General features: G+C 43.5%; 1 protein-coding gene and 1 long non-coding RNA gene across 27 annotated transcripts in view; one reads left to right on the plus strand and one right to left on the minus strand.

Moving 5' to 3' along the window:
* LOC119844845 overlaps positions 1-17298 on the plus strand; it is a 43766-nt gene extending 26468 nt beyond the window's left edge. For 4 of the 8 annotated variants that reach the window (XR_006276160.1, XR_006276155.1, XR_006276157.1 and 1 more), the window contains 3 exons: positions 672-762; positions 900-976; positions 6560-9768. This is a non-coding gene — a long non-coding RNA (uncharacterized LOC119844845). Of the gene's footprint in view, positions 1-671; positions 763-899; positions 977-3034; positions 3103-6559; positions 9769-17080 lie in introns of those variants that run through there. The other 4 variants (XR_006276154.1, XR_006276158.1, XR_006276156.1 and 1 more) reach the window with 4 other exon arrangements.
* RCC1L (RCC1 like) overlaps positions 846-24034 on the minus strand; it is a 30739-nt gene continuing 7550 nt past the window's right edge. For all 19 annotated transcript variants that reach the window (XM_043499287.1, XM_043499283.1, XM_043499297.1 and 16 more), the window contains 9 exons: positions 15377-15505; positions 14431-14497; positions 13837-13888; positions 11941-12025; positions 8615-8796; positions 5115-5199; positions 4346-4519; positions 2694-2779; positions 846-1343 (listed from right to left, as the gene is read on the minus strand). In XM_043499287.1, the coding sequence (XP_043355222.1) occupies positions 1266-1343; positions 2694-2779; positions 4346-4519; positions 5115-5199; positions 8615-8796; positions 11941-12025; positions 13837-13888; positions 14431-14497; positions 15377-15505 (938 nt within the window). In that variant the 3' untranslated portion in view covers positions 846-1265. The remainder of the gene's footprint in view (positions 1344-2693; positions 2780-4345; positions 4520-5114; positions 5200-8614; positions 8797-11940; positions 12026-13836; positions 13889-14430; positions 14498-15376; positions 15506-24034) is intronic.

Genomic DNA, 24034 nt, shown 5'->3' on the forward strand with positions numbered 1-24034 from the left:
GTTGGACACTAGCAGGCATTTGGAGTCCACGCTGACAGGGTTGAATGGCATCAGAGCACATGAGCAGTCAGCATCCCCATAAAAACTGGAGAGAGCAGCTGAGATATGGGCACCAGCTGGATGGACAGATGCACGGTTGTTTACTGGGCGATTGCCTGAAGGGTTACATCATGTGTAGGGTAGAGACAGGACCTGCCAGCTGCAGAAGGGACTGATGCCATGCCCTGTAGCATATCCAGAGGTTGTCTCTCTGCTACGCTCATGCCTGGGTGTCTGCCAAGATATTTCTGCCAGGCTTCCCAAATCCACTCTATTCCATTACATTTGTGATTTCACTGCCATCCTCTCCATCTGGACCTAGATTTTCAAAAATAGGAGCCTCTAGTAAATGCATTTGGAAATCTCACCATCTATTTAGGTTCCTGTCACTCCAACTGGGGGGGAGGGCAGAGGCAGTGTATAGTTGGCACCAGTTGCAGCAGTTCTGTGTGGAGATGCATGTTGGGGTCTGGGATAAAACGGTTCTAACTCATCTCATGGGATGCTGCCTAAGAACAATTAGACTCATCCTGCACCCCCTAAGCATCAAAGCTGTGCTGCAGACAAGCCTAAAGGTATAAATTAATGTAGATCACTGCTCATTTCATTTTCACTTTCTTCCCACACTTCAGCATATAAATCACATGGACAAGGGCTCTCACTCTGATCTGACTGCAGCACTGAAGGAACTGGCTTCTTTAAAAGTAAAGTCCAATGGGGCAGGTGAGTGAAACACTACATAGTGCAGCTCACAAGAACATGGCTCAAACCATGTATGACTGGTAACAGATGCTGAAGAATAGTTGTGCCAGGGTGTAGTGTCATATTTATTTCAGCCCATAATATAACTTTCCCTTTAGGAAACATGGTTGGTGAAGACCGTCACCCCCTCAAAGTGACAGCAGTGGCATTTAAAGTTCTACTGCCATCTGTACAAGTAAGTACACATAGTATTATGTCCTGCAATTTCCTTATGGAAGAACACAGTAAAATGGTCATCAAACAGCCTTACGTTCCTCCCAAAGAGTAACCGGAGGCTCTGGAAATGGAGAAACAGTTAAAGTTCCAAGCATAGCAGAAGTTCTTCACACACTCCGAGTGCGTGCAGTCAGTGCCGTATTATATTACTGAACACGAGCACAAAGGGTTCTCCTTCCTGAAAGAGTGATCATGGGTTCATCTTTTACCATCCATTCCCAATGCGTAGCTGAGGTACAGCACAGCTGCTAGATAAATGATTTAACAAGAGTTACCATATGATCAACTCCACAAGCCACATCAACTACCTCCCCTGGGACTGTCACCTGAAAAGAAAAAAGAAAATTTGCTTTCAGGCTCTTTCTGCCACTTATGTGCACGCCTATAGAACACCTTGGTGATGGGGTTCAGTCCAGAGAACTGAGGTCAGCTCCAATGGCAGGCAAAAAAAAAAGCACAGAAACAGCCAACCCTACAGAATTCATCAACGTGCTGTAAAGCACAGTACATGCTCATGTACTGAGCTGTTAGCACAGACTCTAGTAGTTTGCCATGGAAGCTGAAAATCAGACAGGATTTCAGTGCCAGCGTGTTAGGGGATTGTAGCCCCAGCACATCTGTTCAGGAAGGGGCACTGACTCAGCAAGATGATTTGTTTAAGCATCACAGGGCTAATCACTGAGGACAGACAGAATAGTTAAAGCCTGGGAGACGCTTCATGTTTGGTCTCAGTTCAAGGACAAGGGTGGATTTTTGAACTGGGAGCACAAGCAGGTTAGTCATGTAAGTTATGCTGAGGTCTTTAAGAACAGCTGAACACTAGCATTTCAAATGTGCAGTCCTCAATGAGGACTGAAATAGCTGCTAGGTGGGGGAAAAGGCACTCAGCCACGAAGGCTAACAGATCCTCTATATGGTGCCCTATGGGAGCTCATGCTGTTGCTCTTTTAAAAGAAAGGTGCATTGCACCCTAAGATGGACACACCACTGCCATCTACTTTCCTAGTAGCTATATCCAGGGACAAATGGGATAATTAAAATTTATGCACTTGTGCCTTTTAATTCACTAAATTACTTACTGTAGAGATTTAATTATCATAGTATAATTTTGCAGCAAATCTTAACTAAAAAAGTGAGGAAGAAATATTTACAACTTTGATGAACTACACTTCTGTACAAAATTGTCCCTGCTTTGTTTTTAAAAAGGATGTTTTATGTGCCATGAAAGTTGAGAATTCAGATGCAAAGTTAGACAGTTGTGCCTGGCTACAGCACTTGGCCCCCAAAACACTTGAAAATCTTGTCTGAAAGGTGCAGACACTTTCAAACTCAATGCTCCATGAACATAGGTGTGGGGATTTTTCTTTAATTTAAATGAAGTTTCATACCAAGTTTGACAATCTTAGTGAACACAGCAGATGCTGGACAGGGCTTGTGTTCTAAATATAGACTAATTATAAAATACCAGAATAATAGTGGAGTCAACATCTAGCTCTGACCCAGCTCCATCCCTTCTGGTCAGGAAGTCATAAGATCATCTTGCAGTTGAAGTTTTCATGTTACTTTCAGTGCCAAAATCAACAACTAGGCCCAGTGAGTGGGTGAGACCTCACTCCTCCTTGTTATACAATACACTAACTACAGGGCATGTTTGTGCTTGAATGCTGTGTACCTACCCTCCATGGGAAATACTGGTCTTCCATTCTTCCAATCCCCAGGCATCCCCTTATATTCTTGCCCCACACAAACAGCTCTCCTCTGTCTGCAACAAGCAAAAAACCCGTGTCAGATTGCCTTTGAAAAGGTCTTCACCTATGAACTAAGTAATTTAATTTACAAAGAAAGGGGTTGCAGCTATGCTGCTTATGGAGGTATGGCCTTCTAGTCAATCACCAGTAGGTCCTGTAAGTTTAGTTAAGAGAACATTTGATAGAGCAATGTTGTCTTCACAGAAGAGCTCAGGGAACAGAGGCAAACAAGAAGTTTTTGGTCTGAATCTTTTCTCCTCCACCCAAAGTGCAGGATTTTGTTTAAAGGAACAGAGTCCACTAGAAATTTCTGAAGTCAGTGGAAGCTCCAGGTGTTCATTTTCAAAACTAAGGTTCAACATCCTCAGTCTATGTGCACAGCTCTTAGAGTCAAAGCAGGAGCTGCGACTTTCAAGATGTTTAACTTCATGTGTCGGAGCACAGTGAGCCAGGTAAGCAAAGACAGTGAAAGCCACCACTCTTAAGGAACAGATTTATCAGACGTGGAGTGGTGGCTTCCAATCAGGGTAGGAGAAATTGGTCTTAGGCTTCTCAGTCACTGGAGGTGCTCTTGAACATTTTACTTGAGTCCCAATTTCAAAAATGATTTATACCAGTGAAAGAACTCAGGGTAGACAAGGCCTAACTGTTTCAGCAGGGGTGTGATTTTTTTTTTTTTTTTTTTTAAACTGAAATACGGGAAGTCCCTGCATGGACACAGTTCTACTGGTATATGGCTTATAGCTATTCCCATATGAGACACGCTACACTGCTTTAGACAAGTATGTAGAAGCCTTTGAAAATGTTATCCACCTTGGTACAATGTGCCTCCACCATTAGAGAACATTTACCCCATCTCCTTCAAGTCACTTTCCATAATCCTTCCCATTTGGCTACAGCTCAGTTCCAAAATTATTTTTCCTATCATTGAGGGAAGCTTTTCCTCTTGAGCAAGAGGAGCTACATCAGCTTTCCATGGTGCTGCCCTCTGCTGGGCATTTTCAGACTACAGTTATTTTCTTCACATACAATCTTGATTATAAAAACAAAAGGAGTACTTGTGGCACCCTAGAGACTAACAAATTTATTAGTCTCTAAGGTGCCACAAGTACTCCTTTTCTTTTTGCGAATACAGAGTAACACGGCTGCTACTCTGAAACTAATCTTGATTATAGTTACAGCTTCCCTAACCATGCTGCTAAGATTGTCATGGCATTACAGTGCAAATACTGACATGGTTTTTCTGCTTCAGACACTAGATTAGTTAGTTCAACTTGCATACATTTGCTGCGGTCCGTACCTTAAATAAATCTGGGCTGGTTGCAATTTAGAAAGCAAAGGGAAGGGGCACGGATCTGTTTTACTGAACCCAGATTAGGAATTTATCATCTACAGAGGCCAGGCTGCCATCTGTCATTTACATGGTCTGATTGAAAACATGATCCAAGCCATTGCATTGTTTCAGCATGGTATTTTTGAGGTTCACGTTTAAGGAGCCTGTTTTAGAAACAAACATCATAGTAAGATTTTAAAAGGGGAAGAGACACCTTTCCCCACTGATCCATGGCCTGGAAACTTACTGTTAAGTGCAGCAAACTGGCTGAGTCCGCAGCGAATGCGAGAAACACGGGTGTCTGGACTGAAGTCTGACAAGCCAAAGAGGGTGGGTGGGATCATTTCTGGAGTTGCTGTTTCCACCAGGTTTGGTCCTTTCCCAAGAATTCCATATCCCCAGACAAAGACATTTCCTTCTTCTGCATTACAATAAAAACAAATTCTGAGAGTACATTCACTCTTATGAAATTAATACAGCCTCAGAAACCTAATTAGACCCAAATGGCTATTTTCTTGGGCTTGCCAAGTCATTTTGACTATTTAAAAAAACACAATGTATTTCCATTTGGCTCCTTCCTGCATTTGAATTCTCTCTAACTTTGCCGTCAAAGCCAATTTTCCTTGGATCATGTTTCCCAAATGTAGTTTGTTCTGCCTCTGCATTATTAAAACTGAGTGTTTTCAGTTTGTCTCAGAGAGAACAGGGCCCAAGGTACAGAGACACTTATGTCCCAGCATTCCTACCCTCTTGGATTTGTGACTAGCCAGCTCTCTTTCTGGTGTGAGACTTCCAAAAGAATTCTTCAAGTTCAGTACTCGTGAAAGCTGCGAGATGGACAGTGTGGGAGAATTAAATCATATAGACACAGCAGTGCATGCTCCCTGTGCCAACATGCCTCAGCTCTGACCTGCAGAAACTTCTTCTAGGGCTAAGTATTTCATTCCTAACAGCCTGTCTCCTCTCCCACCTTATTAAATCCAATGGGAGCCCTGCAACAGCAAAAATGAACTCACCATTTACAACAGCATTGCCCGTCCCTCCACATGCAGCATCCTTTATCTTCCCAATCTTGAATGGTAAGTGCCTCGGAACATTCACCTATTGAGAACAAACAAACAATTCTGACCTCAGAGAATGCATACGCCAGCAATTAGAACCTGGACAGTCACTGGTGTTTTTGGAAGTTTCTCTTAAGACAAAGAGAATGTAAACAATGTCTACAGAATGTCTATTGTTGTACAAGTCGCCTTTCTCCCCTGTATCTATAGGATTGTTCAGGCAGTTAGGTAAACTATGGATACTTCCTCCATCTGCTGGACTGAGGTCACGGAGGTGAATGCGATTCCCACAGCAGGAAAATGAACTATGTTCAGTTGAATGAGGCCAAAGGTGAAGACAACTGATTGGGGAAAGTCCATCTTGGACTACAAAACTGAAGAATGTTAAGGGGTGCATACCTAAAGGAATCCATTCATCCCAGAGCTGAAGAACTAGATAGGACAAGGAAGCTAGCCGCTCAACAGGTGTTTGCAAACAATCACAAGAGAGACCAGAAGGTCATAGGCTGTAGCCCTTTTGTGACAGAGTTTAAAAGACATTGGAAAACCTATAGTTTAGTGGGTGTGAATGCTGAATGTTACAGATAGTTGAGCATTTCCTTTTCCAGAATAGTCATTACCCAGACTTGGCTCAAAGGCAACTTCTTTGGTGACCAAGCAATCGAACCCCCTTTCCAATCGTTCTCAGTATCCTCTCCAGGAAGCCTCATATTGCAACAGTCTAACCCCATGCTATTTAACCTACAATTATCTCATACATCCTTCCAAACTAGATAATTAGCCATAAACTGGGGACACATCAGGAACTAAACTAGAAGTTCACTAAAATGGCATTAATTTGATGGTCTGCTCTTAATTTTCCTTCAAATATATTGATGAATGAGGCAAATATCTGCTTAATTGCCACATAGAGCAAACATTTATGGTAAATAGATTTGAAATGGTTTTTTTTTTTCCACCAAATGCATCCGATGAAGTGAGCTGTAGCTCACGAAAGCTTATGCTCTAATAAATTTGTTAGTCTCTAAGGTGCCACAAGTACTCCTTTTCCTTTTGCGAATACAGACTAACACGGCTGCTACTCTGAAACCTGAGATTTGAAATGCTGACTCAAAGAAGAAATTTACTTCTCTGAACTGACCCTGTGGGATTTTTGTAGCAGGCTGTGTTCAAGCCAGTAGGGAGGAATGGATGCAGTGCATATGCTTCTGGTACTCTCAAACTTACAGCATGCACCTTTTATCCCATAAATTTGAGTGAGGCTAAATTTGTCAGATTACTTTTTGCTTGTGTATTTGAAAGAAGATTACAAATAAATTTGAAATGGATGAATTTTTTAAAAAAACTGAACTGTTTTAAGTATTTGGTCACAATATAATAAGAGTACTCTTTATCACCAGGTCTCAAAGGAGATGTCAGTGTCATCATCGCCATCTTACAGATGGGGAAACTGAGGCATTGACCAGAGTCATCCAGCTTGTGAGAAGCAGAGTCAGGAACAGAACCCAAGTATCCCGAGTCCCAGTCCAGTGCTCTCTGCACTAGGGTATACTGCCTCAGAAGTCACCTGGTATTTCTGTTTCCTGACTGGATGCCAAAAATATACCCCACACATGTGACTTTGAGGCTGAGCTTTCTGCAAAAAGCCCATGTACATGAGGAGCAACAATGACAGAAGCAAGTTCAATTTTAAAAAGCAATTGCATGTCTGGCCTTGGTCTGTTTTTTGCAGTCCCTGCTGTAGATTCAAACCTTAATAAAAAGATTAATTAAAGGAATGCATTATTTGCACAAGTAATATTTTTCAAAAGCTACAGATTAACAGCACGACTGTCCACACTACAGATTGCCTACCCCACTTAAAAGAGATTTATAAAACATTCACCATGAGCCTTTATGGTCCACTGAGTCATGGTATAATGAAAAATCTTTGTGAGCTTCTGGCACCCTGCAGCGATTGTTTATAATCCAATAGAGGAGAATTCCCCACTCTGTGGCAGGCAGTAAGTGCCAATTCATCTTCTGTGGGATTTCAGCAAGCCAGTGTCAAAATTAAGCTATGATGTTATCAGATGTGGCTATTTTAAGAGATGACTTTGCACTGAATTAGAAGTTGACTGACACTATTATTTCCTGCCTTAAAATTAATTGATGGGACACTGTTGTATATAAAAACATAGCTTAATTTATTTTACACTTAAACATGTTAAAATATAGCTGCCAAAACCCATTAAGTATTATTAATCAGAAGGAGTCTATGCATGCTATAGGTCTATAGGCTCATCTATGAAACCATCAGCCCTGACAGACTAACTCAAGTATAAAACAGAAAAAAAAAGTGTAAGTTGAACACTCTGAACTTCTCTATCTGCAGATTTCAAAAGTGTTTTACAAAAATGATCCCATTCAGTCACCCCAGTGTACATCCACGCCCTCATATGTCCTTCTATAGGTATAACATGCCTACTATAAGCAATGCAGTTACCTGGGCTGTGTCTCTACCCTTTATGGCTGGGAGTTTCAGAATTGCCTGAGAGAAAGGTGCCCAACTCCTGCTGAAATTCCCAACATACAGCCTTCCAGTTGGATGCAGTTTTAAATCAACTCTCCCTCTGGGACAGAGCCACAGCAGGGCTTTGCAGAAAACTCAAGGCCAGTGAGACATAACTCATTTGACAGACTTAGGTATTTAAAAACAGAATATTTTAACTACATTAAATTGGCTCCTTTGAGTGGGGCCATCTGCCACTTGTTGTGAGGGGTGTGGCTGGACCAGGAAGCAGCAATGGTCAGGACAAGTTAAAAATCATTTGCTTCAAGCCCAGAGGTCTCACTGCTGTCATCTTTGGGGACTTACTGCAAGTGGAGCTATACCTTAAATCCACTGAGAGATTGAAGCTGGAGCAGAATGTGGCCACCTACCTCCTCTGAAAGGGATCCTGCACTGAGCACATGATTCCAGAGTTCTCATCTTCTGTGGCTGCCTACTAGGTTTTGGAGGGGAGTTCAATGTGTTGCTCTTTTTCCATGAAGTCCTAAATGACATGTGACCTGCCTACTGGAGGGGCTGATTACTGCCAGAAGAGGCACTCCAGTGGGACCACCCTTGGTTTGCAAGCTGACAGGGCCTTCTCCAGGACAGGCCCTCAACTTTAGAACATACTTCCCTTGCTTGGCCTGAAACAGGCCTAAACCATGGGCTTTCAGGGCAAAACACTAATACAAGCAATACGATTATTCCCAGACAGTAGGACTTAGTGATTGTGTTGTCAAAGGCACCTGGAGGAGGGAATAGGTGCTTATTTTATAGCTTCATGTTCAGAACAGTTACAGTGAAGCATGTAGACGCTCCATTATTTACATAGTGCCCAAAGGTTAGCAGGTGAGTTGTAGATAGAAAATCATTTTAAAAAAGTCATTTAAAGTGAACATTGGAACATCTGATCTAACCTAACCTGCGTCGTCTCTGTGATAGAAGCCAGCTGCATGTATTCAGAGTTTCCCCATCCAAAGAGGTGTCCTTCATCAGATACAGCCAGACAGCTGTCCCCATAGGTGGCAACCTGAACGATATTTACTCCAGCAATATCTCCGCCCAGTTTGGTGGGCACACTGGTGATATTGTAATGGCCAAGACCTGATAAGGGGAGAGAGAGATGTGCTGTAATGAAATGCTGTACTTGTTCATATTAGAAATAAGGCAGATACCATGAGCCTCATGGTGCCAGTCATCCGAAGACTGGATCTTTTGAACCAACATCAAAAAGAGAAAAAAAGTGCAACTGCTTCTGGGGATGTGTTATCTCAAAGCTAAAGCAAGATCTGACTGATACATCCCTAGCATGCCCCCTGTGGAGACCGCAGCTCAAATCCTGTGTTCTAGCAGCTTGGTGACACAACTCAAGAGCCCACCATGTATATTACAAAGATCAAACTGTTTGGTACCCTGTCTGTCTCTGTAGAGGAGATAGACAGCAGAGCACTTCAGAGCAGGCTAATGCTACACTAAAATGCTTGATCTAAGAGGATGGTTAAATAGGAATTGACTCAGGGAAGCCCTAGGGTCTGCGTAATGCAGGAGATCAAACTTAGATGATCACAATAGTCCCTTCTGGCCTTAACCTATGGAAGAGTTGCTGAGAACCTGCATTTTCAGTGGGAGTTGCGGGTGCTCAACATCTCCCAAGATTTGGTGCTAACAGGGCTATTTAAAAAAAGGCTCACCACGCTTTACCCATGTCAAGTCAACAGGGGTGAGCCCCCCGTGATATTTTTTATTAGACTGGGCGGTTGTGAACCATTCTTGTACCAGCTCCACACTCTTGTTTCATTTTGAGCAAACAAGTTGGTTTCTTACCTTGGTACCTAATGATCCAAGCCAAGGCCTATCACCCAAAAACATGCATTGGGAACTAATAGCAGCGGTAGCTAACACAACTATCTTGAGCAAATTATGTTGCAGCAGTTCTTCCTCTATATGCTACAAAGCCAACCAATTCCTACCCTCTGACTGGTGACTATCAGCTCCGATGTAACGCAGAGGAATCTTTCTGCTCACACTTGGAATTCAGACTGATGCGTGCCACCCTGTATTTTGGAGGTGGCTGTTGAGGCTAACATACAAGGGATTATGTAAAGCATGCATACTCCCATTCCCCACTTCACACTCCTAAAGGTCCTTCATTGCTGTCACCAAACAATCAGGTTTCCCTCCAGAATCAATTAACGCCCCTCCTGAATCAACCAAACAGGTCACTACTGAGTGCAAGAGAGTTCAGCTGTCCTGTGGGTTGAGCACACTGAAACAATACTAACCACACCACACAGACTAATTGCCTAGAAAAAAGTAAATAAGCCTTCTTGATAGCATGGGTCTGGACAATTCAGAAGCAAGACTAGGATCTGGAGCAAAAATAAAATGACAACATGACAACTCCTGGGACTTGATGTGACTGGTCATCACGCTGTCTTCATTTACCTCAGCAGGCTCCAGAGCTAATGCACATGCCAGCATATCTAGGGCTCCCATGGGACCTTTCCCCCTGCTGTGGAACAATTTGCTCACATACCAATGTGATTAATGCTATGTGTACACTTATGAAAAGATGCAAAGGAAACTGACAACTTCCACTTAGCAGACGTTCGGTCCAGCTCTGCAGAAGCGTCTAAGATGCAATCCACACTACCTAAACAACCAAGTTTAAACATGGCTGTGAAACATATTGTGACACACACCCCATCCCCCCCGTGTTAGAACATGGGTTTATCTCGCCTGTGCAGACAGATGTGTTAGTGAATGCTCTTTCAAACCCAGCGGAGACCCAGGCTAAGATGGGGTCCCTAAAATCAGTTAGGTTTCCTGTCCCCTCAGAAACACAGGTGGGTCACAACATATTTCACAAGCATAGGTGGGGCAAGGTGAAGAGGCAGGCTGGCTGCACTGGAGGATGGTTGATATGCTGACAGGCTGCTTGGGGCCAGATGGAAAGCTAGTCTGAGAGTAGGGGGACACAAACTGGAGAGAGCAGTAAGAGAAAGCAATAGGCAACATGATGCAGCCAAAAAGGAGGGACAGAAGAAGTAACTCAGAGGAAGGCCTCAGAAGCAGCCTCAAGAGACAGGAGGAGCTGTTAGGATAAGGACCTTGGACAAAGCTCCCTGCCTAGGACAGCAAAAGCAGCCAGGAAGGTGGTCTCAGTAAAGGCCCTTGTCAAGAGCAACAGGAACAGGAAACGCGGGGGTGGGGGAAGAGTCTGGAAGAAGGACAGCAGCAATAGGTAAAGACAATATAGAGCTGGATAGATAACCCCACATCAGCGCTGACCTCCCTGTGAGGGGGCACAGCCCCACTCAAGTGGATAATGAACTCTTCTGGGTTCAGCCAGCACTGACCAGACCCAGCTGTCAGGCTTGCTGTGCCTGGAGGCCTCTGGGAAAGCCTGCCACCGGAAAGGGTGGTGGCGGGGCAGACGGCTGTACTCTCAGAGGGGTGGTGGCTACAGGGACAGATTAGCAGAGAAGATGACAGCCGCAGACCTGGATGCCCCTGAGACTGCATGGACCAGGTACAAAGTGGGGGTTACCAAAAAGAGGAGTGGATTTTCCCTCTCTCAGGGGAAGGAGAGGGAAAAGGACCTTGATTTTGTTTGTTTGGAGAATCTCGTGTGCCAAACACGGGAAGGACTCTGTAAGCAACTCCAATCAAGGTCTGGTGGGGACACCAACCAGAGTCCTTCCCCATTGCCACTTCTCACGTCTCACCATGGGTGTGGGGAGAGTCTTAAGGTCAAACAGGGTCTAAAACTCAGCGAGGCCAGGGGATATTCAAACTTCTTCTCTAATTGCTCCCACCCTCCAAAAAATAAAAGGAATAGGCTCGGCTCATTCACATGAGCATGCAGAGTATTGTCTATACAGAACACATTTTTATCTTGTGTGTGCGGACAAAAAAGCATGTCATGGTTCAAGTCAAGGCTCACCAATACATCGAGATGGGATCGCTATGACTATTTCAAGCACTATACAGCAATCCCATACCTATGCACTGGAGATAGATGGCTTGAAATATTCTCAAACGGGTTTTGCTGGCAAGACCAAAACATCCTCTAACACAAGTGAGTTGCAGTGTACCTTATCTCAACTTGCTGCCACTGTTAAATATCTGGCATTCTGTCTTCCAGTCAGCTGATCAGAGCAAACACTGTTCCAAGCTTTTACTAGCACTTGTTGGATTTTCTGCACAGCAACTTCAACTCAGCTTCCACTTTTCTGAAATGCCTACCTGTTTGTCCATCAGCTCCCCATCCACAGGAGTAAACCTCGCCTCTCTCCGTCCTGAACAGACTGTGATCCTGCCCACAGACAACCTACGTGCAAGTGAAAAGCTAAGTCAGATCATGTTGAGAATTAGTGCACCATGACATCATGTGCAGACCTACGAATGTGAACCTCTTGTACTCAACATGCCCGTTCTCTTTAGCCAGAACTTGCCAATTTTGGGGCCTTGTGTCCAGAGTAAATACAACAGCTGCATGTACAAGAGGGAAGGTTAAAACCACCCCAACACAGGCCTTGGTGAACACAGGAGAATTTTGTCTTTGTCTGTAGTGAGCACTCCCAAAGTGGAAATCTGATTTGTTGTGGAATTCCAAACAACATAGTGAACAACGAGGCCCAAGCATACCATAGCCCAACATCATAAAATGGCATCAATGAATTATAGAAGAGAAATCTCATCGCAACCTCCCTTCCAAGAATGATATTTTCTGGTTCACATAATGTCAGCTACACCCTGCAATTTGATTCTTGACTTAAGAACTACAGCAACCTGGAATGTCCCTCTGCTGCTCCACATCTGTTCTTGAACTGATACTGTTTTACTCCATCACAATACCCACGCCTGTCATGGGATTGGTATGAGCTATTCCAGTGATACTCGGACTGGGGCTCGCCAGCGGCAGGTGGATCTTTAACGTGTCCCCTGCCGCTCTTTGCAGCACATGACATTAAAACGCTATGTGATTTAATTAACCAATCAAAGTTATTAACCGATCAGGATGCTTTTACTATTATTAACCAATTAAGTTATTAACTTGTTTGCTGTGAGAACATATAACTAAATATTTTATTTCCCTGTCATACTGTTTAAATACAAATATCTAGTACTACAATAAATGAAACAATGAATTCCCACGACTGTGGCTCTCTTGGGGAATGCCGATCGCTAATTTGGCTCCTGAACCACTGAGGTCTGAGTATCACTGAGCTAGGGCCAAAATTTCCAAAGGTGAGGCCTGAAGTCTCTCCTAAATCACTGGGTAAATGTTCAAAAACAGTGAGAACCTAAGAGCTGACACCAATATCACAGGGAGCTGCTAGGTGCTCAGCCCACCTGAAAATCTAGCTAGTGATTTTTAAGAGCCTAAATGAGGATTTAGGCTTTTAATGTTAAAGGACTTATTTTGGAAAACTCTGGCCGAATATAAGGCGGTCCTCTCCCATCCCACTGGCCTGGATTAGTTATCTTGCTTTTAGGAGATCACTTGGTGGATTTTATGGGCCAAATTTTCTCAAATGCATACATGCAATTCAGGTAAATGAACATGCAAATGGCTAGTTGTGCAGTTTAACTGACCACTTTGTGCATGCAATTACTGCAGCTGCATGAAACAGCAGGGCAATCGTGTGTGCTAATTAGGCCTCATCCAATCCTAGAAATCCTCATCTAGAATCTGACCATATGTGAATCTAGTTGCAATTTACAGGGAGAATGGTCTCATGGTTAAGGCATTGGATAGCACTTGGGACTTCAAATGAAAGGTCTCGGTGCCCAACTGCTGCAAATTGGTGGTAAAAGGAGAGGTAGCAGACACAAAAGAGAAGGCCTAGATGACTGAGAAATGGTCAGGGATAGGCCTCTCACAACAGATAATACTCAAATGCAGCTAAAGAAATTCAGCAGCAGAGGGTGCCCATCAGCTAAGGTCTCATGTTTCCTGCTCCTCCCAGGAATTCAGACCCAGCAAAGTCAATCACACTAGCTGGAAAGTAGATAGGATAAGGGGCAATTGCTCAAGCCCCAAAGAAGCAAGCAGTAGGGCTTCTTTCCCATTTTAGAAGACATCAGTTGAACGACCCCCAACCTCAGACAGGTTTTAGTCTGAGAAAAGATTCTTACCTGCACAACCCTGCCTTCAAACTTTCGCAGTCGGTGAATTAGATGGCTCTCACTGCATCACCAGCAGAGAAAGAGAAAAGATAAACAAAGGGAAGATTTCAAGGGTTTGCAACTAAAACTTCCAGAGGCTTGCGCTCTTTGCAAAATATCTGGGGAAGGGAGTCTTCACATGTACTCAGAACACTTAACACTATAGAGCACTTTCCATCTTCTGAAGAGAGGGAAATGATTTCCCCTTTCTATAGGTTAGTTTAAGTGACTAATCTAAAGCAATAGGAGTTCTACTTGGTAGAGATAGGACTTTTCTCTCAGGAGCTCCTGATTCCAGTCCCTGGATTATACCCAAACCACTAGATTATACTGCCTCTCCAAATTAATTTAGCACTAGTCTACCCGTTCTCACGGTACATTACCTGGCACTACATTAGTAGGTATGGAGAAAAGCTGTACTAAAAACCTTCACTGGGGAAGGGAGTATGAAAGTAAAGAAAATAAACCTGTAAGAGTAATTGTATGAAAATAGACCTGTAATTAATTATATGAGAAATTCTATTATGCAAAAATAAATGGTATGAATTCAGGGGCTAGTCTCACCTGTAAATTTCACCTTCGGTAACTTTTCGGCCGCACTGCCCATAGGAATTGTTGCCCATGCTGAAGACTGAAAAATAACTGCATGCATGTAACTTCCATTTAGCTATTCGAGTTAATAGCAAGCATTTATTCTCTCTCATAGATGTTGGCTCCTAACTGCAACACGGCCTGCATAATCCCAACATACACCCAAAAGATGATCTTGAACCTTCTTACCAGGGTTCACCTAAATATGAGAGATTCAAGACATTTCAGGCAACAGTATCTAAGCAGTAATGTCATATGCACTGTACTAGTACCTGGAAGCTAGTGGCCATTCCTCCATAATTGACTAGCTCGTTCCGCTGTTGCCTAGGAGACTTAGAAATAAGATCACAGAAGCACTAAATCAAGTGATCAGTTCTCTCAGTGATCAATAGCTGCACTGGGATGCTAAATACTGCACTGAAGTTGGTGTGCTAAAGAATTCTCAGGGCAGTTGAGATCCAGTCAACAGAGGGGTTCCTCTCTATATAAGCCTATTAATTCATTACCTTTATGAATGCAACATTCTACCTAGCCAAGTAGCACTTAGAAGTTTCACAAAGAAAATGTCATAAGGTATTGGCACACCTGTCCGAAACCTGAATTAGAAAATACATCCAGCTGAAAGAGACAAATACCCTACACTTAACAAGCCCCAGGGCTAGACAGACAAACCATATTTTAGAATACTTGCAGTACAAAAACATCTACAGCTTGGGCCAGATGGAACGCAGAATGCGAAGAAAATTTAAGCTTAGAGTTTTCCTTTCACTGAACAATCCTGCTTTAAGGGTTGAAAAAACACTTCCATGTGCCATATTTATACAGTCAGGTTTGGGTTCAGCTTTTAAGGAAAGAAAAAAGAAAAGACTTGAGCAATCAGACTCTGTTGTCTCTTGCCACACTATAAGTGATACCGTACCTCCTTCCTTGTCTGTCAGGATCAGGGAATGAGCTCTCCCGCAAGACACCTGCAAGATCCGAGTCTCCTGGGGAGTGTCCAGTGGTAATGGAATGGGAGACGGTTCCAAGACATATTCATAGCTTTTAGCTTTAAGAAAGAACAGACAAATCAGAAATTAACAACTTCTACAAAGTGAACTTGGTGTGTGTTTGCTAGTGGATCGTATTTATGAACACATTGCCAAACAGATTCCTATGTTAGGTAAAAGACAATTTATGATCCAGAAAGCAAAGATCCTAACCAGAGTCAAGGGGTGACCTGGATCTATCTCATACTAATTGCTAATAGGGAAGGCTTGGAAACAGCAAGTGCTGGATTCTGCCCAGTGAGCAATTCACGGAATACAGAAGTTTGGTGGCATTAGATTTCAGGTGGCCACATTCAGGGAATTTGAAATTTTCATTTCAGCAAAGCAGTTAAGCATGTTGGATGGATTACTGACGAGCTTGAAGTTAAGCATGTGCTTAACTACTTTGCTGAACTGGGGGCTTTGTGCACGATGGGAGGAAACATTCAAAGTCAGTGTGCAAGGTGAACAGGGAACCTCATAAAAAGAATAGGAGGACTTGTGGCACCTTAGAGACTAACAAATTTATTTGACAATAAGTTTTCGTGACCTACAGTTCACTTCATCGGATGCATTCAGTGGAACTCTTAATACCATACTTAAAGCACAGCAGATTAAAATTCCTCTCGGAAAAAGGAATGGAAGGAACAAGCAGCAGCAAATGTGGCTTCACAAGGGATCAAAGAGCTAAAAAGTGGGTTTTTTTAAATATTGTACTAAAAATGAAAGAGTTGGTAACTCAACAGAATATACAATTAGTTAAGGCCATCAGGGAAAAGAAAAAAAGCAGCAAAAAAGCAAAATATAATTAGTGCTAGGCAAAAGGTTAAAGGGAGATGAAGAACTTTTACAAAAGTGTCAAAGGAAGAAGTTATACTAGAGGGAAAATGGCTCCCTTAAGATCAGACTGCAATCTCTTTACACATAGTGAGTAGAAGTACCTGACGCCACAAGACATCCCACTGATTGACTACGATCTCTTGTGCGGCAAGGTACCCTCTTTGTAGGTATCAACAATTTGGATCTTAGTGACTGGAGGGAGCTTGCAATGCAAACAATAGGAAATGCAATACAGGGGACCTGCCTACACAGAGAAACAATAGCCATTCTATCGCTCTCTAATGCCGCTACATCTGCCCCTCAATACCAGAAAGATATTGACAGGCTGGAGGGAGTTCTGAGATTTAAACTACACTACAAAGCTAGGTCAGCCAGAAGCATGTAAAGGAAAAAAAAAAAATCACAACCCCTAGTGAATGTCATGACACTGGCAGGTGCTAGTTCATGCCAAAATCCCCATGTTTCAATTGAATACTGACACAAACATAGTTGGAATGAGGCTAGCTCACCTGTATGTTAATATTGTTAAAATCATTCCAATACCTATAAGAATGGATTTGGTGTTTATGAAACGGCTGCGAGTTGCTGCATGCATTAATCTAATTTACAGCATCTGTATCCCATACAGTAAGGTAATATTTGAGCAGTTGTATTGTAAGCCTCTGTGACTCTATGCAAGTCACCAGACAGGAGAGAAACGTTAATTAGTATGAAGAGCTGATCTGCAACACAAGATGTTACGTCCTTCCCAACAGAAAAGGTCCATCGACACCAGACTATTGTGGGATGTTAAAGAGGACAAAAGACCGTTATTCTGCTCTCCTCCCAGGAAGATGAATCATGCAAGTGGATTCCACCCGTCAGCTGGGTTTGCAGCTCAGAGCGCATGGCAGGAGGGGATGAAAGCACCAAACAAAAGGAACTAGGCATCTCTACGCTGCTTCAACTCTGATGGTGGTGGTGGTGGGTTGTGGGTGTGGTGGTGGTGGGGATTAGGGATAAGAGAGCCCGAGATGCTTAACCTGGGTTAGCTCTAAAGGACATATAGAGCTTGCTTATTGTAGAAGTGTTTATTACCTTTTGAAACATATGACTATTATCAGAGGGGTAGCCGTGTTAGTATGTATCCACGAAAACAACGAGGAGTCTGGTAGTACTTGGGCATAAGCTTTTGTTTTCACTCCATGCATCTAAAGTGGGTTTTTTACCCACAAAAGCTTATGCCCAAATAAATTTGTTACTCTGTAAGGTGCCACCGGACTCCTCGTTTTTTTGAAACATATGACTGTTCCTCATTTGTGTGTGTATGTTAACCTGCTTTAACTTTACAAATAACTCATTTCCTTTTCCTATCTAATAAATCTTCTTATAGTTTTCATGGGATTGGTTACAAGTGTTAGATCTCACACCAGTGACAAGGTGCAGCTGACCTGGGGTAAATGACTGGTCCTTTAGGCTGGGAGTAACCTGAATATTGCTGAGATTCTTGCTGTAAGAAACCATCTATATCAGAGACATGCTCATGTGGGTGGCAAGACAGATCAGAGTACCAAGGAGACTGTCTGTGACTCCAAGTTAAGGCCATTATAGAGCCTGAGGAGTTTACACTTGACAATTGATTGGTGAAATCTAAGTATACAAGTCACAGCCAATCTGGGATTTGTGTCCTGGTTCCTAAAAGTCTGCCCTGAGGTTGGTGCCCCCACTCTTGAGCCACGACAGGCAGCATGACAGTTATGTCAGCTAGAAGTGTGAAAAAAAAATATCACTTGCCTTGGTCAGTGTAACTTTGCTGGCAAAACCTGTGGTGTAGACACACCTGCCACCAGAATAGCGCTACTGACGGTTTAGCAAATATCGTTCGGGGAGATGACGTATCTAGGCCAGCAAAAAAAAAAAAAAAAAAAAAAAAAAAAAAATCGGCCTCCACTAGGGGGCTCTGTCAGCAAAGCTATACCAGCTCTGTTGTAAAAAGAAAAGGAGTACTTGTGGCACCTTAGAGACTAACAAATTTATCAGAGCATAAGCTTTTGTGAGCTACAGCTCACTTCATCGGGTGCCGCTGATATGAAGGTATACATTGTCACCAAACGTGAAATAGTTATGGGTCAGGACAAAGTCACAAAGTTCAGCCACCAGGTTAGCCGTGACGAGACACCACTGACTTCCTGAGGAAACTACAGTCCATTGGTGATCTTCCTAAAAACACCATCCTAGCCACTATGGATGTAGAAGCCCTCTACACCAACATTCCACACAAAGATGGACTACAAGCCGTCAGGAACAGTATCCCCGATACTGTCACGGCTAACCTGGTGGCTGAACTTTGTGACTTTGTCCTGACCCATAACTATTTCACATTTGGTGACAATGTATACCTTCAAATCAGCGGCACTGCGATGGGTACCCGCATGGCCCCACAGTATGCCAACATTTTTATGGCTGACTTAGAACAACGCTTCCTCAGCTCTCGTCCCCTAATGCCCCTACTCTACTTGCGCTACATTGATGACATCTTCATCATCTGGACCCATGGAAAAGAAGCTCTTGAGGAATTCCACCATGATTTCAACAATTTCCATCCCACCATCAACCTCAGCCTGGACCAGTCCACACAAGAGATCCACTTCCTGGACACTACGGTGCTAATAAGCGATGGTCACATAAACACCACCCTATATCGGAAACCTACTGACCGCTATTCCTACCTACATGCCTCTAGCTTTCATCCAGATTATACCACTCGATCCATTGTCTACAGCCAAGCGCTACGATATAACCGCATTTGCTCCAACCCCTCAGACAGAGACAAACACCTACAAGATCTCTATCATGCATTCCTACAACTACAATACCCACCTGCTGAAGTGAAGAAACAGATTGACAGAGCCAGAAGAGTACCCAGAAGTCACCTACTACAGGACAGGCCCAACAAAGAAAACAACAGAACGCCACTAGCCATCACCTTCAGCCCCCAACTAAAACCTCTCCAACGCATCATCAAGGATCTACAACCTATCCTGAAGGACGAGCCATCACTCTCTCAGATCTTGGGAGATAGACCAGTCCTTGCTTACAGACAGCCCCCCAATCTGAAGCAAATACTCACCAGCAACCACACACCACACAACAGAACCACTAACCCAGGAACCTATCCTTGCAACAAAGCCCATTGCCAACTCTGTCCACATATCTATTCAGGGGATACCATCATAGGGCCTAATCACATCAGCCACACTATCAGAGGCTCGCTCACCTGCGCATCTACCAATGTGATATATGCCATCATGTGCCAGCAATGGCCCTCTGCCATGTACATTGGCCAAACTGGACAGTCTCTACGTAAAAGAATGAATGGACACAAATCAGACGTCAAGAATTATAACATTCAAAAACCAGTTGGAGAACACTTCAATCTCTCTGGTCACTCGATCACAGACCTAAGAGTGGCTATACTTCAACAAAAAAGCTTCAAAAACAGACTCCAAGGAGAGACTGCTGAATTGGAATTAATTTGCAAACTGGATACAATTAACTTAGGCTTGAATAGAGACTGGGAATGGATGAGTCATTACACAAAGTAAAACTATTTCCCCATGGTATTTCTCCTCCCCACCCCACCCCCCACTGTTCCTCTGATATTCTTGTTAACTGCTGGAATTAGCCTACCTGCTTGTCACCATGGAAGGTTTTCCTCCTTTCCCCCCCCTGCTGTGGGTGATGGCTTATCTTAAGTGATCACTCTCCTTACAGTGTGTATGATAAACCCATTGTTTCATGTTCTCTGTGTGTGTGTATATAAATCTCTCCTCTGTTTTTTCCACCAAATGCATCCGATGAAGTGAGCTGTAGCTCACAAAAGCTTATGCTCTAATAAATTTGTTAGTCTCTAAGGTGCCACAAGTACTCCTTTTCTTTTTACTCTCCTTACAGTGTGTATGATAAACCCATTGTTTCATGTTCTCTGTGTGTGTGTATATATATAAATCTCTCCTCTGTTTTTTCCACCAAATGCATCCGATGAAGTGAGCTGTAGCTCACGAAAGCTTATGCTCTAATAAATTTGTTAGTCTAAGGTGCCACAAGTACTCCTTTTCTTTTTGCGAATACAGACTAACACGGCTGCTACTCTGAGCTCTGTTGTGCAGACAAGCCCAGAGAAGAGCAACCAAAGTGATCAGACAGCTCAGCCTTTACTTTCTTTGGCCCAATTAATAGCTAATTGAAGTGGAACAGCTTCAAGAGGAAAGCCTGAGGGAGCCCCATACCAAGACCCCGCCCAGCCCAGCACTTAGGTGATGGCTGTTTACATCCCACCAGGCAGACAGAGGGGGAATTGAACCCCATCTCCCACAACCTGAGCAACACCCCAAACCACTGGGCTATAGAGCATTCCTGAGACTATTTCTGGCCCAACTGGTATGTAATTATTTCATTAAAGTGGCCCAGCATCAACAAAAGAAGAAGAGCAACCCACATCACAAGATCCATTAGATCAGCACTCGGGGCACGCACTTGTGAGAGAGCAAATCCCTGTTCACATCCCTTCTCAGTGGGCAGAGTGAGAAATCAAGGCAGACTCACCCCCACCCAGGTGAGTGCCCTAACCAGTGGGTAAAAGTCAGGAGGGAGAGTGGCACTCCTGCTGAAAACACACATCTAAGAAGAAGTGACAGATTGCTGTTCAAATCCCAACTCCTCCTGAGGCCATGAGAGGAAACTGACCCAGCCTCTGCCAGATCCCAGGTGAGTACCCTAACCATTAAGCTAAACATTATGAGGTAGGTCCTGGCCTCCCCAACCACCTTGTGCGGCATTAGGCGCCTACCCAATTGAGCCCCCAAGGGAAGATAGGCAGCACAACAGTTGAAGAAACATGCTGGGGTTTAGGCATGAGGATAAGAGGGAAGGTCCTCTCATACATCAATAACTGGCTAAAAGATAGGAAACAAAGAATAGGACTAAATGGTTAGCTCTCAGAATGGAGAGAAGTAAATAGCGGCATCCCCTACGGATCTGTACTGGGACCAGTACAGTTCAGCATATTCATAAATGATCTGGGAAAAGGAGTAAACTGTGAGGTAGCAAAATTTGCAAATGATACAAAATTACTCAAGATAGTTGAGTCCAAAACAGACTGCAAAGAGATCTCCTGAGACTGGGCAACAAAAATCACAGATGAAATGCAGTCTTGATAAATGCACATTGGAAAACATAATTCTAACTATACATATAAAATGGGGGGATCTAAATGAGCTGTTACCACTCAGGAAAGAGATCTTGGAGTTGTTGTGGATAGTTCTCTGAAAACATCCACTCAATGTGCAGCAATCAAAAAAAAGAACAGAATGTTGGGAACCATTAAGAAAGGGATAGATAAGATGACAGAAAATATCATGTTGCCTCTATATAAATCCATGGTACACCCACATCTTGAATACTGTGTGCACATGTGGTCGCCCCATCTCAGAAAAAATACTGAAATTGGAAAAAGTTCAGAAGAAGGCAACCAAAATGCTGCGGGGGATGGAACAGCTTCCGTATGAAGAGGGATTAAAAAGACTGGGACTGTTCAGAGTGGAAGAGAGACGGCGAAGGGGAGATATGAGGGAGGTCTATAAAATCACGACTGGGGCAGAGATAGTGAATAGGGAAGTGTTGTTTATCCTTTCCCATAACACAAGAACTAGGGGTCACCCAATGAAATTAATAGGTAGCAGGTTAAAAAAAACAAAAGGAAGTATTTCCTCACATAACGCACAGTCAACCTGTGGAACTCTTTGCCAGAGGATGTTGTGAAGGCCAAGACTATAACAGGATTCAAAAAAGAATTAGATAAGGTCATGGAGGATAGGTCCATCAATGGCTATTAGTCAGGATGGGCAGAGATGTTATCCCTAGCCTCTGTTTGCCAGAAGCTGGCAATGGGCGACAGGGGATGGATCACTTGATGATTCCCTGTTCTGTTCATTCCCCCTGGGTCACCTGGCATTGGCCACTGTCAGAAATCAGGATACTGAGCTAGATGGGCCTTTGGTCTGACCCAGTATGGCCATTCTTATGTTCACATGCACAGAGGCAGAAACGTAGGTGGCTAGGGAATTTTTAGAGCAAAAACTTAGGCACCTACAGGGTTGGGCAGCAGCTGTGCAGGGGTTTTGTGAATTGTGGTGGTGCCTAAACTTGGGATTTAGGCACCAAGACCCTTAATGGATTTAGCTAGGTGTGCCCATGGTGTGGAGTGAGTGTACCCATTCTTAACTCCCCTGAATTCCACTTTGCATGCCTATAGCAAGAACTGAGCACACTCCCCAGCTCAGCACTGCATGCTGAGGCATCAGCACTATCTGCAGCTCCAACTGCTGGAGTTCTCAGGGTAGTTTGACCCATTGTAAAAACACATCAGAGGGAAGAAGAAAAGGAGTACTTGTGGCACCTTGGAGACTAACAAATTTATTAGAACATAAGCTTTCGTGAGCTACAGCTCACTTCATCGGTAGCTCACGAAAGCTTATGCTCTAATAAATTTGTTAGTCTCCAAGGTGCCACAAGTACTCCTTTTCTTTTTGCGAATACAGACTAACACGGCTGCTACTCTGAAATCAGGGGGATTTAGGCTCTAGTCACCAAGGGACCCCAGAATTGTAGCCCAGATGCTACTCTGAGTCTTCATCTAGCAGACAAGTTCTCAAGCCAATCTGGCTCTGCATTTGCATGTTAGAGCACTTTACAATTAAAGACAGCTCATTTGCCAGGAGAGAAAGGGAGCTGGATCTCAGGAGCCCCTTAACCATGACCCCAAATTTGCACCACAAATGGTACCCAAGGCCTTCTAGTAGCATACAACTTTCCAAGCTAATCCGACTCTATGAACTTTAGCACACTTTGAAAGTTTACCCTTACACAGCAATGCTACTGCAGCCTGTGTGTGGCTCTGGCACCGTTTGGCATTCCCAGTCTTGCTCACAGGAGCACCACTTTGTAAAACCAAAGTGAAAATGTACTAATGTTTGGACTATTGAGGTTGGAGCTATGGGTTGCTCAGCTCAGGGGAAGGCTAGTAAGATATATTCATTGTGCACACTGCTCATTTTCCCCTAGCTTTCTGCAAAAGTGATTTCTTTCCATCCCAAGAACAAAATATCAGCTGCAGTGTTTCAGTAACCTACCTGCATGCTGTCATTTATCTGCCTGCTCCCATTACCTAGACTGGGCAGAAATACTCAGGCCTGATCACTCCTCAAAGAGGATACAACAGACTAGGAGGAAACTGCATCTCTGCCTGCTAATGTAGCCTTTGCTCAGTAGCACTAGCAAGATTTGAAGGTAGGTAACTGCAGACCAACCCAGCTGCAGCTTTTTAAGAGTCAGCAGCCTACATCTCACTGATATTGTTATTTTACAGTGGTAAGAAGCAAGCATCTCTGCATAACGTGTGCTATGAGTTGTTTGCTAAGAACAACAAAACAAGTGAGAAACTCCCACCAGCAATGGCCTCCTTCAGGCAGCACCTGAAATGTGCAAATTATCAGTGAGGCTCAGAATCTTCCTTTGAGCTTATGCTCAAATAAATTTGTTAGTCTCTAAGGTGCCACAAGTACTCCTTTTCTTTTTTGTGAATACAGACTAACACGGTTGCTACTCTGAAATCAGAATCTTCCTGTGTCTCATCAATAATGGATGGCTGATGATTAGCCCAGGACATCTTG

Source organism: Dermochelys coriacea, chromosome 17 (assembly GCF_009764565.3).
Source record: "Dermochelys coriacea isolate rDerCor1 chromosome 17, rDerCor1.pri.v4, whole genome shotgun sequence".
NCBI lineage: Eukaryota > Metazoa > Chordata > Testudines > Dermochelyidae > Dermochelys > Dermochelys coriacea.